Raw genomic sequence first — 14,582 nt, forward strand, 5'->3', positions numbered from 1 at the left:
TACGCTATAAAAAAAAAAAAAAAAATCTGAACCAAACTTGGCATTGAGGTAGATCATTGTTTTGCAAGATTTTTTTTTTTTTTGTGTGTGTGTGTGTGTCTGTGTGCGAACTTTTGATTTCACCTTTTATAGACCAAGTTTGGGATTTGTATTTAATCAAATTATCACTAAAATTTCACTAATGCTATTGAGAACAGGAACTAATGCAAAGTACATGGAACATATGTGATAAACGATAAGAGTAAAACGCAATGTAAATTTATAACAAAGATAAGCTAAAATTTAAGAAGGGCGATTTTTTTCCCGTAATCGGAAAACTAATAGTTATTAAAATACCCTTAAATGAAAGGCTAAAAGAAACTACAGTATCTGTGCACTATACATGAACTCTTACTTATACACACATTGTTAAAAGAAGGACGATATTAGAGTTCGAAGCAACCTTTTTACAAAAGGAGTGAAAACTTCTTCAGATATATAAAAAACTTATTTGTTTATTTATTTTTACACAGTGTTATATTTGAAATGGGTGAAATGTTTGCCTGGGGAGAAAAACATTCTCTTTTGACTCTCTGGTGAATATGAAATAAACCATCGTACAACTTCTATTTGGAGAGAGTTTCACACGTAATTTAATGGGTTTGTCCATGCAAGGCAGAAAATAATCAACCGATGGTTATTATCCGAAATTGTAAGGTTGCCACGTAAATTACTTTCTGTACTTACGCTCATTTCTTGGCGCGCGGTTCGATTCCGGCGAAAGTTCACGTATTTCGAATCCCACGTTAAGTTTCTGTACTGAAAGTTGCGCTAAATTCTAACCCAATCAAAGCAACCCATTACTTTTAATACACGTAGAAACGTACCAAGATATAACAGAAATGTCGGCATTGACCCAGTCCTACCAAATAGAAGGGGGTGGGTGGTACTTATGAATCTACATGGTTTTCGGATAATTGCAAAGAATTCTAGGTATTATCTTAAAAACAACCCGGCCATACATTTATCTTTCAAAGGCTGAATTCTGAGAAACCGTATCGTATTACTCTATAATTCTTGATTGAATAATAAAAAAAAGGATTAAAATGAATGGCTTTTTTATGGAAAGTTGGGTGGCTGTGATTTATTTTCAGAAACAAGACTGCATTTCTAACGTTAAGTATTCCTAATTCTATTTGCTGGACACTCAACGAGTATAGGGCTAATAATATTAGCAAAATGTTACTAACTTCCCAATGATTTTTGCGTCCTACTACAGACCATTCGTTTGTCTATAATGTATACAAAAACACATTAATTATGATAATACATTCTAAATTATAGATATTATGCAACTAATAGTGTATTAGGAAAAGCAATAAACTCCAAAATGTACTAGTTAAATAATTCATAGCGAGACAGTGCCGAACCGTGGAAAATCAGCGCCCGGGGCGAGAGTATACAACGGTGCAACTCCGTACATATGAGTGAGGTCGACAGACCAGCCACGAAGCGTCACCATGGTTGGCGAGAAGCGTAAGAAAGTTTTCTAAAATAAACCGTGATTTTCCTTGATTTTGAGCACCTTTTAAAATGCTTTTTCCTTCTATTTTATATGTAACTTTTCTTTTTTCCCCCGAAATTTGTGCCCCCTTATTTTGGCGCCCGGGACCCGTTCCACTGCACGGTACTGTAGCGAGGAATTATACAATTTGCACCGTTTACCTAACATTGTTAGAACCATTTTTAAGGGGGTCTTTAAGACCAGGACGGTTATGTAGCCAGAAAGGAAGAAAGCAGGAACTCCTTCAAGATTTTAACTGGTAATCCAATCGGAAAAAGCAACCAGGCGCAGATGAGAGGACAATATTAAGATGAATCTCATAGAAATAGGTATACCACGTAGAAAGTGGATGCGGTAAATAAGGGCTAAAGTCAATGGGGAGGTTTTATGGATGCAGCATAGACCATAAGGTTAGTCAAATAATTTTAATGTGGAAAAGAAATAAAGATTTGCTTTAAGTACATGTTCGAAGGGACATGAGCGTTCAGATAAGTGTAGGTACGCAACTCTATGCAACAGGAACGGGATATTCTGTTTAACATTTGCTACTTAAATCTAGTTTTGCAACGATTGTGTAACAAAGAACTGATAAATAGATTAAAAATTAACATTTTTTCGGTTTTTTAAAATCCGGTTTCTAAAGGCTTTGGAAAACTTAGAAAAGTTGTTTTTCTTTTTTTAAATTCCGATTTTCTTCGACTCTTATAACACTAATCCTACAGTTTGTAAGCATGAAGATATAGGACGTTTCCGAACCAAGTTTTTTTTTTTTGGGGGGGGGGGGTATCTAATATGACTTTTGAGAGAGTGAGAAAGATAGAAAAAATGAAATGAAATGAAATCTTACAGTTTAACGTCCCTTGATTTTGCCTGTTAAGCTAAGGGAAATGGATTATTAAGGCAAGTGAATAATGGTAGAAAAATTGGTAGAATGAGAAAGTGAAAGGAAACGGGAGGATGCTGCTGTAGTTTTGGTGCACCTCATTTTGGAAGATCTACAGGAAAAATTCAATACTTTGAATGAAACGACATGTTTATAAGGAACAAGTTTCTGCAAGAGACAGACACTGTATTTTAGATTTACAAGTGTAGGGATATTGATATAAAATCATTACAAGTGCTTTATGACAGATAAAACAAGAGAGTACATATGACAATGACTCTACTAGATTCTATTTTCTACCTGGCGGTATATTTCTGCACAGTGTAGAAAACCTGTATTTTGTTTGGAGGTGGAGTGTTACTAATATGAAAGCGTGACAGATTCTACTGAAATTCATATCATTGCCAAAACCTACTTGTTTTCACTCACCTCGCTTATCCGCATACCCACCATCGCTGACGCACCTGCTCTTTTCAGACGCATCCTGTGCTATCCCGCGGGTCCACCATTTTCTCTCTGCCCTGACTCGGTTAGATAGTATTCGTGTTTTTAGCGGTCACTTAGCACAGGTTGGTTTGTGTTTTTGCACTGTAGTTTTATGCCACACATCCGGAAGCCGTATTTATACCCAAATCGTAAAATAATTGTAAATTTTCAACAATTACTTCTTCTGGCCCCCATTAATTTTTTATCTATTTTCATGTCGCCCAGCGGAAACCTTTTAGGGGACAATAAGAAGGAAATCACTGAAAGACTTATAATTTTTCAACAATTCTTTCTAGTGGTGCGCCAAAACTAAACCCTTACGAACAGGAGTTCCCCGAGAAAACCCACGAACACGATGTTGGGCACCACAAACTTACATGACCAGGGATAGAACCAGGGACCCCACGCACCAGAGATAAGCCATCTACCACTAATTCACCGTGTCCCCCTGTGTGAAAAATAAGGAGAGAGGGGAGAGTCGAAAAGAAAAGTATGGATTTCATATTTGTAACAGGTGCAACTGGTTGCATAATCGTTAATCACCAGTTAAATGACAAAAAAAAAAAAAAAAGCCCTTGACCAAATATAAAGTACACGCGCCATATCTTGTACACGTGCATTAACGTACCTTTTATTAAAAAAAATATTTCATAAGTTATTTAAACATTTTGTTATCATTGAGCTGGAATGCAATGTACGATATTAATAAATTACATCATGAAGAAACTTCAGTATAAAAGTACCAGTTTATTTTCCAAGTGTATCAGAATATTCATATCCAACTGGTATCTACTTTTCGCCTAAAGAAGTACCATGGCAAACAAATACTTCGTATTCTTCTGTATTCTAGGACTCCTCAGTACTCAGGTATCAAACGTTACTCAAATCTATAATTTAATATTTTTTTTTTTTTTTTAAATTTTTGGTACGTATTAGGCTTACGATCTTCTCTGTGGCAAAACGATTAGCGTTATTGCCTTTGTCGCGACAGACCTGGGTTCGGTTCTGGTGATCTCACGTTTAGTTGTAGATTCAAATCTCATAACTAAAGTTTAATACAACGAATTATCAAAATTTTAAAATAATTTTGTCAAAATCTGATTGCTGCCCAACAACTGTCTCAAAACTTAGATTGTAGAGGTGTAGCTGTGCTACAGAAACAAATTGCTTGTCTTCGAGGAGAAAATATCGTATCCTATACGATTGCTTCCAGAAGTTTTAATAGCGCAGTAAAAGGTGAAGTAAAGTGTGTGAAAAACCTTCTTTTTATTTCCTTGCTACTTTCCTTTGATTGCTTATCGACTCTTATAAAATAGTGTATAAGTCTACCATTTTCGACTGGGAGAAAGCTATTTTAACAGTCTTCACTTCGGGAACTGTCGTTTAGGACAACTTCAAGAAAAAATAAAGGGTTAGGTACTTTAGGATAATAGAACTGGTAACAACGAATTTACCGGGACAGAAGGCACAGTTTCGCTCTTAACTGTACGGTTAGCGTATGTCTTCATCGCCAAAGTTCAGATTTGATTCCCGGCGGGAGCTCATGTGGTTCGAATCCTACTTTAAGCTATAAATTCGTATGAAATGCAGTTTCTGTACTGAAAAGTGACGTTCAACTCTAGTTAACTAACCAAATAATCCTCTTTTAAGTGTTTTTATATTATTTTTTTAAAAATCTTTTTTCTTTGTAAACATAGGGAACTTTAGTTATTCTATAAGCTCAAATGCAACACTATCTAGAAATAAAAACAGAACGAAAGAAAATTTCATGTTCTTGCTTCTGCTGTAGATTTCACTAATCTAATTAGGAGAATCATTTGGTGGGATAGTGGTAGAATATTTCTCTCTCTTTACTGTAAAATGTCCAATCCCCAGGCATGTTGACTCATGTTGGACGGAGAATATTGTATCTATTCTTTTCTCCAGATTCTTTTCGCTCTTTTCCATTTCAGCATCTTCATTTCAGCTTTTCTCTTCTTGTTTTTCTTTTAAAATCTTTTTCTTTCTTTTTTTTTCTTTTTTTTATAATTATATACTTCCGTTTATGACTCTTTAGCTTACTGGACCTAGATATAAGCATTACAGAGCCTCTGTTTAATTCTTTCATATTTGATTTGATTAAATCTGAAATGTGGGAAATTTTACAGTTAAATTAGAAGTTCATATATCTAAATAAACTACTTTTCTCTTGATCTCTTCCTTCTTGATTCTAATGGCGTGGTCCTGTAATCCAGTGTAGGCGAAATATTATGATAGAGAAGAAGCCTTTGACGTCTTTCAGTTTAACGTCCCATGATTATGCCCTTTAGGCAAAGCGAGACGATAATTAAGGCAAATGAATGATGATGGAATAATTGGTAGAATTAGGATGTGGGAGGAAACGGGAGTACCCTGATAAAAACCTATAGAGACGATGTTGTCCACCACAAACTTACTGGGACGAAGATGGAACCAAAGACCCCACACACCAGAGATAAGCGCTCTATCCCTTGAGCTACCGTGCCCCCTTCAGATGGGGAAGGATTAGAAGTATGAGGGAAGATATTCCATAATAGTCTATGCACCCACTAAGTGCACCAGATTTAAGCCCAAATTTTAGGTGGGAGTCCATGTTGATTGTAGGACCCGACCTTCATAACCTTGGAGTTGCATACGGACGCAAAACACAACAAATATACTTAACTCTCCTTTTCTCACACATATGAAAAAGTGTAACTAAGTATTTGCTAATTTCTGTCATAGAAGATTGCTGATTTTGTAACCCTAGCTGCTGAGTAAGTTCTTATTTTTTAATGATATTTCCAATTACTTTTTAAAGTCTATATAAGTATGTCAGGGCTAGTAGTACTATCATTGTTCACGTTAAATGTATTTATCTTATGACAAGAATAATTTTGTGTCTTTATTGTCTAAATTTGCGAACTTAGAAATGTTCACATACAGACTTTTTTCTTAAATTAATGGATTTTTTAAAATCATTCTTCTTACATTGTTCATTTATTCTAAGAGGGGGCCGCGGTGGCTCAGTGGTAGAGCGTTCACCTCTGGTGCTAGGGGTCCCGGGTTCGATCCCAGCCCCCACCAAGTGAACTTTGTGGTGGACAAACACCGTGTGCGTGGGTTTTCTCGAGGTCCTCCCACTTTCTTCATTCCACCATTTCATTCATTACTCATCATCACCGTCTCCTTTAGCCTAACCGGCATAACCGTGGGACGTAAAACTCAAAGATTTCATTTCATTTTCATTTATTCTAAGAGATACGCGAAAACAATTCCTATAAAAAAAACACAATGTCATAATAAATAAGATGTAATGTTGCCCATGAGGTAAGAAGTACCTTTTTCAAATTCGAGATGTAATGAGAAATATGACAATTCTCCTCTCATTTTCGAGCCGAGGCGAAAAATTTCATGTGTCTCGTGGATAACATTAGTTCATCTAAGTACTTAGATCTCAAATACAGTTCTACTGTTTAACATAATTTATAGTATAAAAACTGTAACTCTATCCATCACGACTCTGGAACTCACTAAACGAATAATAAACACTTCTGACCAGAGTATATACACTTATTTATTAAAAACCTAAATTACAGTGCAACAGTTTCGACAATTCAGAGAGTTAGTGTCTGATGAAGACAACTTTAAGTTGTCGAAATCGTTACACTGTAATTTACTTTTTTTTTAAAAATAAATAAGTGCATATAGTCTGGTCAAAAGTGTTTATTATTCATAAAAACTGTAAATCGATAAAGTGATTGTACCAACACAATGAAAAGTATCAATGTTTAAAACTTTTGCAAATTATTACACAGAATAGTCCTGAATAACTAGTTTTTGACATAAGTTTACTGATAAAAAAAATTCTAGACTAGACGAGAAAACCTTTTCGAGAATCCACACGGAACAAGAGATAATTCACCGAGATCAAGACGAGACAAGACTTCTACAATATTTATGAGACGAGAAAATCTTATTTCTCGTCTCATTTTATGGACACACACCACTGCTGATCTTCTTACTTTCATGAGTGTCGAGGTAATACAAGTGTGAAGTCTTACCCATCATTCATGGGTAGGGCTTCCACACAGCCTGGATTTTCACAGTCTGTTTCCCTGTCACGAAGGATATTACAGCAACAAGCAAGTGTATAACTATGTAAATTTGCTTAGGGTGTCAATATTTTATTGTTTTTATTCTCGAAATATGATAGTACTATCCATGGATCAAGAGAGCGTAGCCTTTATATATCTTTACTTTCTACTGAAATTGACAGTATGTATTCCAAAAGTTGATGTTTAGTAAAGTTTAATGCAGCAGAATTTCCGATAAACTGGATAACTTTTAGACCTAACAATATTTTAGAACACATATTGGGTAAATTAAAGCTCCTAAAACTGTGGTTGCGAAGTCTTTGATGGTCCTTGAGAACTGCCCGTGTTGTCCTCTTATTTAGACTGTTACTAAAAGAAATTTTAACAAATGTGATTTCTGTTTTTTTTTTTTTTAAAAAAAAAGAAACTGACAGGAAAAATAAATGAAATAGTTATAAAATGCTAAAAATAATATAATTATGTTTCCGAAAAAAAGTTACTATTTGTTTCACGCTTTTTAAAAATATTATTTTTAGTTTATTTTTATTTCTTAGTATGTTATGAAAATTCATGAAAATCTGAAATTTTGTTCAAATTTTAAAGTCAATTGCATACATTTTAAAATGAACCAACCCAGTTTATATGTTACCTAAAATGTGATGTAATCTAATGTTTTTAGATAACTTTTTAATTCAATTTTTAGACTTTCAAACTATGCCATGCATAAGTATCGGAAGTCTTGTAGGCTAACTAATTACTATTAAGCAACTGTAAGTAACTGTTAATCGTATTGCATTTAAACTTGCCTAGAATTTATCAGAAAAATTGCAGAAATGGTCCTTAGTATTATCTGTTGAAAGTATTTGTAAGTAATAATAAACTTCTTTCTCTTATGTACCAAAGTTCCGTACCAGCCATGCACTTCCGCTTGCTGGACTTGGATTAGGAGGATTAGGAGGTTTAGGAGGACTCGGAGCATTAGGCGGCTTAGGAGGATTAGGAGCGGTAAGTATTAAGAACTTCTTAAAATAATCTTTGAAAACAACCAGTCTACTAGATAAGTATTTGTACTCATTAACAAGAATCGTAATTGCACCTCAAATGTCTTCTCAACCTCTATCAACTTCATCCGGCCAAAACATCAGAAGGTCATCAATAGTCCGGGATAGTCAGGATTGAAAGATTTTTGTTTGTATATTATGATAGTTTCCATTTCGTCTGTTTTGAGTGTCTATCCTCATTGCAGTATCCTAAAAATTACTTTTAGTATTATTTACCTTTAAATTAACAAGTATATTCCCATCATTATCTTATAGTACACATCAGTATTGCTAGAGCACGCAGAGTCACAATACATAGTTCATTTATAATTTTTCGACCTAATATGTGTGTTACTTTCCTAACCATCGTAACATGCAACAGAATATATTACTGTGAAAGTCGGAAATGTGAATACCGGAAATCAATCGCAATTACCAGTCATAACAGCTTTGATTTGCTGAATGTTTGGTGAACATTGAAAATTAAATTTCCGTTACCAGCTTTTACCAGTGACCGCCGTTAATCACAAAGTCTCTATAGGTGATTATCAATAAAGCCATACCTTTTGTTTGTTGGAACCGGAGCTCTCTGGTGAAGCCCGTTCACAAACCTAGAGCGGTGATTAAAGGTAAACGCGGTTGATTTCTTGTAATCGGTCCAATATATATTTTTGTTAGATACTTTCTACCTATGGAACGAGTGAAAAAGTAAACCTCCTAAATAAGTGTCCCAGTTCTGCAATAACAGAAATAGAGTATGGTAACTTTAGCTATGCATTGTCATATCAAATGACACATTAAAAGATGGACACTTTATATTGTATTCCATAGTTAATTATTAAGGTCTTTCTAATTATGTAAAAGTTCAACCTCAGTTTCGTTTATGAAACAATGTAAGCACAAAATTTAGTTTTTTTTTTTTTTAAACGAAAGACTTATTACATCTCAAAAATGTTGGTTTATGGGAATGTTTAACCTCAAAGTACCTGGTTCATGGAAACATTTATCCTCAAAGTAGCTGCTGTATGGAAACGTTTATTTTAACAATACAGTAGCTAGTTTATCCAAACGTTTATCCAAAAATAATTATTTTTATATTACTCTACACATAAATGTTCATTATTCAAAAGTACACTCCAAATTTCTGCCCAGAACATTCATAAAAATTTCAGTCAAATTTAATTTTATTTATTTATAACAATTATTGTCATTTAACATTACAACTAATTTAAACAAGAGTTCTATCGACAGAGTTCTTGCAAAAGTTGGTGACATCGACGTGAAACGAAGGTTGGATGTAGGATATGCGGATATTCCCTCTAATCAGCCTTAAGCCTTAAGAGAAAGCCAGTTACCAAAAAACCAAGATATCGGAGTGTATTATATGAATTACAATGACCCTAAAAAGCAGATACATTTAAGTCAAAGAGTCTTTTCTTTCTTCTTAGTTTACTTGCAACTTACCAGGTGTAATGAAATGTGTTAAAATTTTTAAGTTCTTATTATTTATTGATGTTTCTTAGATGCAATTCCCGTTGAGGGTGAGATTTATTCATTATTTCTAGACTAGTTTGAGCTCTGGTGAGGAATTCACCCAGACACTGTGAAGTGAGTAGTGTAAGAAACTTGGGGGTATAGAAATCCAAAACGTGATGAAGTCCATAATAATCTAATTTGGGGTAGAAATGTTTATGTAGAATGTAAGTTACTTAATTTTCGTTGATAAATTTCATTTAAATAATGAATCAAAATTCTTGTCCATAATATTATATTAATAAAATGTCATTCACATATTTGCTAATGTTTTTTTTCTCCCTATTCTAGATTAACCCGACAGTATTGGTGTTACTGCAAGGTCTACTGAGTGCTAATCCTCATCTTTTACCCCTCTTACCCTTACTCTTACCTGTTCTCTTACCCGTCATACAACAGTCTCTCATAACAGGACCTACTCCTTGTGCTCTTCAAATCATTCTCTTGTTGAGAATTCTGGCTCCAATTCTCAAACTTCTTCCACTTTCTGGTGCTCTTCCAGCAGCACTTCCAGCGGCTCTTCCAGGAATTCTTCCACCAGCAGCACTTCAGCTTGAAGTACAATCACAGGCTCAGGCAACGTCCGTTGCAAATCCCACACAAACTGTTATTAATTACAACGATAAGAAGCGATAGCAAGTAATTGTGTAAGCTGCAGACCAGTCAACATTATTAATGAAAAATAATACTGATTTGTTAAAGAAAATATATATTTTATTAAAATAATGTTTTTGATAATGCAAACCCTTGATAGGCATCGCTATCAAACGGATCGCTTATGTAATATAAAAATAAAAATAAAATATATTTATACAAAAAGCTGATTACAAATTTTTCTTTTATAATTCGAACAATTTTTTTTTTTAATGCCTGCGGTGTGCAATATAATTCTCAATACCAAGGACAATGCTCGCTTTCAATAGGTATAACACAACCAGCGAACGAGTGCGGGCGGCCGGTTTTGGAACTAAAATGCAAGCAGCAGTGTTTCTAACCGGACTACTTGTAATCAATCTATCACAGTTCTGTATCAATCTATCACAGTTCTGTATCAATCTATCACAGTTCTTTCTGTCTTGTTCGTAATAAACCACTTCACGCATATGCTCAAGTCAGGGGCGGAGCGATCGGGGTTTTGAGTAAGAAAATTCTTTTGCATTGACATTATATTCGGATGTACTTCAAAAATTTGGTGAGAGAGAGCTTTCACCGCCACACTCCTAACCGTCTCCCCAGGGGTCCTGGGCCCACCCCCTGATTGAGATGGTACATAAAGATAATTTTGTCTAATCTCTGTCATTATTTAGCATGGTTTAGTAATTAAAAAAAAGATATTTCTGCCACATTTTGAAAACTTTCAAATAAAGTTTTCAAAATGTGGCAGAAATATCGTTTTTTTTTAAAAAAATACTAAACCATGCTAAATAATGACAGAGATTAGACAAAGTTATTTTTATGTACCATCTCAATCAGGGGTGGATCCAGGACCCCTGGGGAGACGGTTAGAAGTGTTGCATTGACGGCGGAGGGGGAGCGATTAAAATGGGGTGCCTGATAATTGAAGGTTCCTTATAACTCCAGTAAAATTCAGACAAAATCTCTGAATTACGTAAAAAAGAAAACATACAAAATACATTTTCAGGGTAACTCTTACAGCCATTACTTTATTCTAAGATTAATATTACTTCTGAAATTGATTAGAGCTAATATGTATTTGAATAACAAAACCATTGAAAAGAACGAAGTTTGTCTTCCATTGTTATCTCATTGCTCAAAGATACCGGTGATGAAGTAATTGGCTGGAAATCAATCGGCCGTTTCTTACATCAATTTATAAAGAAGATGAGTGCCAATGTTAGATATGTCAGTTCAGTATTTTTTTAAAAAAGCCACCCAACCTCTTGCAACCATGCGTAGCGCATTTTAATACTTACACTTGAAATAAAAATACAACTGGATAAAAACGATTAACTTTGCCTTTGAATTTCATATGTGAATAACAATATAGGACTTTTCAGATAGAGGACAGGGAGGAGCAGGTTTTATTAAACAAGACCGTACATCTGATATGTTTGAACTATAGGCAACTTGTGTTTACGGGCTAAACTCAATCCTCTGAAGTCAATCGACAAATACCTTTAAAAAGTTCAACATAATAACATATCAGCATTATTATATACTACAGACACAAATATAACACTAGACTCCCAAGTTTCAAAATTATATTGTGTGTGAAAACAGTTAGTAGATTTAATTCTTTGTGACCTGATAGCTAAAACCTGAGAGAAATTCAGAGTTAATCCAGAGGTAATTTCTTTCCTCATAAATAAAATTTATTGTGTGCTGAAGCAATGATACTTACTCTTACACTACCCATACACTGATGTTTTATCAATACTTTTATTCGAACTCTACCAAAGTGCTGGATTTCTATAATGATCCTAAAAGAAGGGTGCACTGAACCAAATTGTACAAATCAATCCCTAAAGGCAAGCTATCCAATCCCATAAATCTTTAAAAAATGAAGGAAAAATTTCTTCACCTCCTTTTCCCCCAAAGGGTTCACATTTCTCGAACAAAAAAATGAAATTTCTTTATTTTAACGTCCCATGATTATGTTGTTTATGCTAGAGGAGATAGATGATTAATGAGAGTGAAGGATTGTAAAATTAAATTTTGTTCTCTCAATGGGAATCAAACCCAGAACCACATACAATAAAAGCACATGCGCTGGCTAATAGACCAGCGGAAAGGACTTTCACAGTTCTCGAGAGGAAACGTTTCGAGATTCCTCCCTGGCTAAAACTCGAAAAAATAATTTATTTGTCAATCGATAAACATACACTTAAACAGCAGCATCATGAGCCTTAACCTTAACTTGATTTAAACTTAAAGTTACAAGATATTGCGCAAAACTCTAAGCTATCAATCCAAAATTAATCTTTTAGTCACTGACATTGTCATTCCTGCGTTTTACAGGCTGCTACTGTTTTATAATGAAATCGAATAAAACGTAATCAATTTTTATACAATCTGCTTAATACACGGTAGAAGCTCACTGAATTGTCAACTGTGCTATGTTGTTCTTAAATTGGTAATTTCCATTCATAAATCACTATTCACAATACATCTGCATTACTTCAGGGATGGTTCACTACAATACATACATAAGTTACGGCGTTTTTTATTAAGCGTAAAGAGGTTAGACTATGCACAACATCTAAATTGCAACTTTAAAAAACCGTTGGATACACTGCAAAGTGAAACTCTCCGCTCCCCTGTCCCACCGCGCTCGCCAAGAAACTGATGTAAACACAACAGCAGCGCCATCCTCCCAAAACCGCACAGCTATCCTGGTCAGGTTATACTACATAGTTTCTAACTGAATTTAGCATTAAATAACAATAACCTTTTTATCTGTTAGGATCCTATTCTAATGATAACACACAGGATTGCCAATCTTCACTAATATAGTATATAACCATGTACCGTGTGTAAATTTTTGTTCTTTATAGTGATTTTGGCCTTTTGTTTATGTATTTTTCATAAATTCAATTCAATTATTTTATGCCAGAATATGTTCCTTAATAATTTCCTTATAAACAACGATATTTTCTTTCTAGTTCCAATGGATGAGTCAAATATTACGCATTTACTTAAGTGGCAAATGGCAAGATCGTGTGCTAACTTTGTTAGCTTTAAATGATGTCAGATACATGGCACAGTTGCCAAAGATGCTGTCTTTACTTGAAATTTCTTGCTTGTTCACAACTTTATCAAGAAAATAAATAAGGATACGTTAATTTAATCGAATTTATGAGAGTTGCCGTTTATGTATTTTAAACCTTTTTGCGTTGATTCTGTGAAATAGATTATGAATCATGCAATAATGAATGAAATAGTTGACACTGGGAAACAATATGGAATGGAAGTTATTTTTAAAAAGTCGAAAGTCATGGGAAAATTTTCTGGAACACGCCATTACGGACCAGAATAGAAAAAAGGTAGCTAGAAGAGATCGACACGTGGGAAGTCTTTTGACGACAGACGTTTACTGTGCCAAAGAGATCAGATCAATAATTAACATATACAAAGAGGTATTTAACAAGTAAAGTAGGATTAACTTCTAACTTATAGGATTAACACTGGACTTAGAAAGAAGCTGATAAAGTATCATATAAGGAGTATTGGTCTGAATGGTTCGTAGACTTGATTTTACGGGAGTTAGAGAAGAAATATTACAGAGTTTCGAAATGTAGTGTTGGAGGAAGACTGAGGAAAAAAGATAGATGGATAGTAACAACTGAGGATGTATTAAACAGGTAGGAGAGAAGAGGACACTTTTAGCCAGCATCCTTCGTAGGAAGGCCAATTGGATTGGACAAATCTCTCGAAGAAAATGCCTCCTTCATATTGCCATAGAGGGAGAAATGGAAGGGAAGTGAGAAGAAGGAACAAGAAGAAACTAAACTGATTTACCATTTAAAAAGTAGAAGAAAATATTGGGAGTTAAGTCAGGAAGTTGAACACCAAGAAACATGAAAGAAACATTGCTAGACCCGAACCTAAGAAAGAAAGAAAAAAGACTCTATGGTGGAAGCTCACTGTAACATTTTCATATCTTAATATTTCCCTTCGTCAGAGTTAGATTAGTTACTGAAGATAATACGCTTCCCGAGGGGATAGGTTTGTCTCACTGTCCAATAGACTTCCTGCATGAGTTGGGTCCTGTAGTATACGTGGCACCCCAGTAATACAGGTCTGGGAGTTAACTGCTTGCTGAACTCCATGGAGTTATAGTCATATACTGTGGGATTTGGTACCTTGTGCCATCAAGAAGTTGTTGGGCGAAAGTGTGCTTATCGTACATTCCGGCGCTGACACCAAAGAAGTTAAGTGTATTCTCACTCGTGAAGAGAGTTCGGTACAACTGGGAGATAGGCCTTGTCTTCTATTATTATGTTAGGAAAGATGATAGTGACTGTTCTAGAAATCGCGGGAAA

At 34.7% G+C, this 14,582-nt stretch overlaps 1 protein-coding gene across 1 annotated transcript; it reads left to right on the forward strand.

Annotated features, from left to right (window-relative positions):
* The first annotated feature begins 1,917 nt into the window (after positions 1-1,917).
* Positions 1,918-10,392, forward strand: LOC145661479 (uncharacterized). The gene is made up of 3 exons (XM_081726793.1): positions 1,918-1,953; positions 7,910-8,011; positions 9,871-10,392. The coding sequence occupies exons 1-3, from the start codon at positions 1,918-1,920 to the stop codon at positions 10,213-10,215; spliced, it is 483 nt and encodes a 160-aa protein (XP_081582919.1). The 3' UTR covers positions 10,216-10,392.
* Positions 10,393-14,582: the final 4,190 nt, after the last annotated feature.

The sequence above is a fragment of the Thermobia domestica genome, chromosome 10 (assembly GCF_964235325.1).
Source record: "Thermobia domestica chromosome 10, izTheDome1.hap1.1, whole genome shotgun sequence".
Classification (NCBI taxonomy): Eukaryota; Metazoa; Arthropoda; class Insecta; order Zygentoma; family Lepismatidae; genus Thermobia; species Thermobia domestica.

Coding starts and splice junctions, on each gene's coding strand:
- LOC145661479 (XM_081726793.1), top strand. CDS start 1,918: ATGGGGAGGTTTTATGGATGCAGCATAGACCATAAG. Junction 1,954..7,909: donor GATGCAGCATAGACCATAAG/GTTAGTCAAATA, acceptor TATGTACCAAAG/TTCCGTACCAGCCATGCACT. Junction 8,012..9,870: donor GCTTAGGAGGATTAGGAGCG/GTAAGTATTAAG, acceptor TCCCTATTCTAG/ATTAACCCGACAGTATTGGT.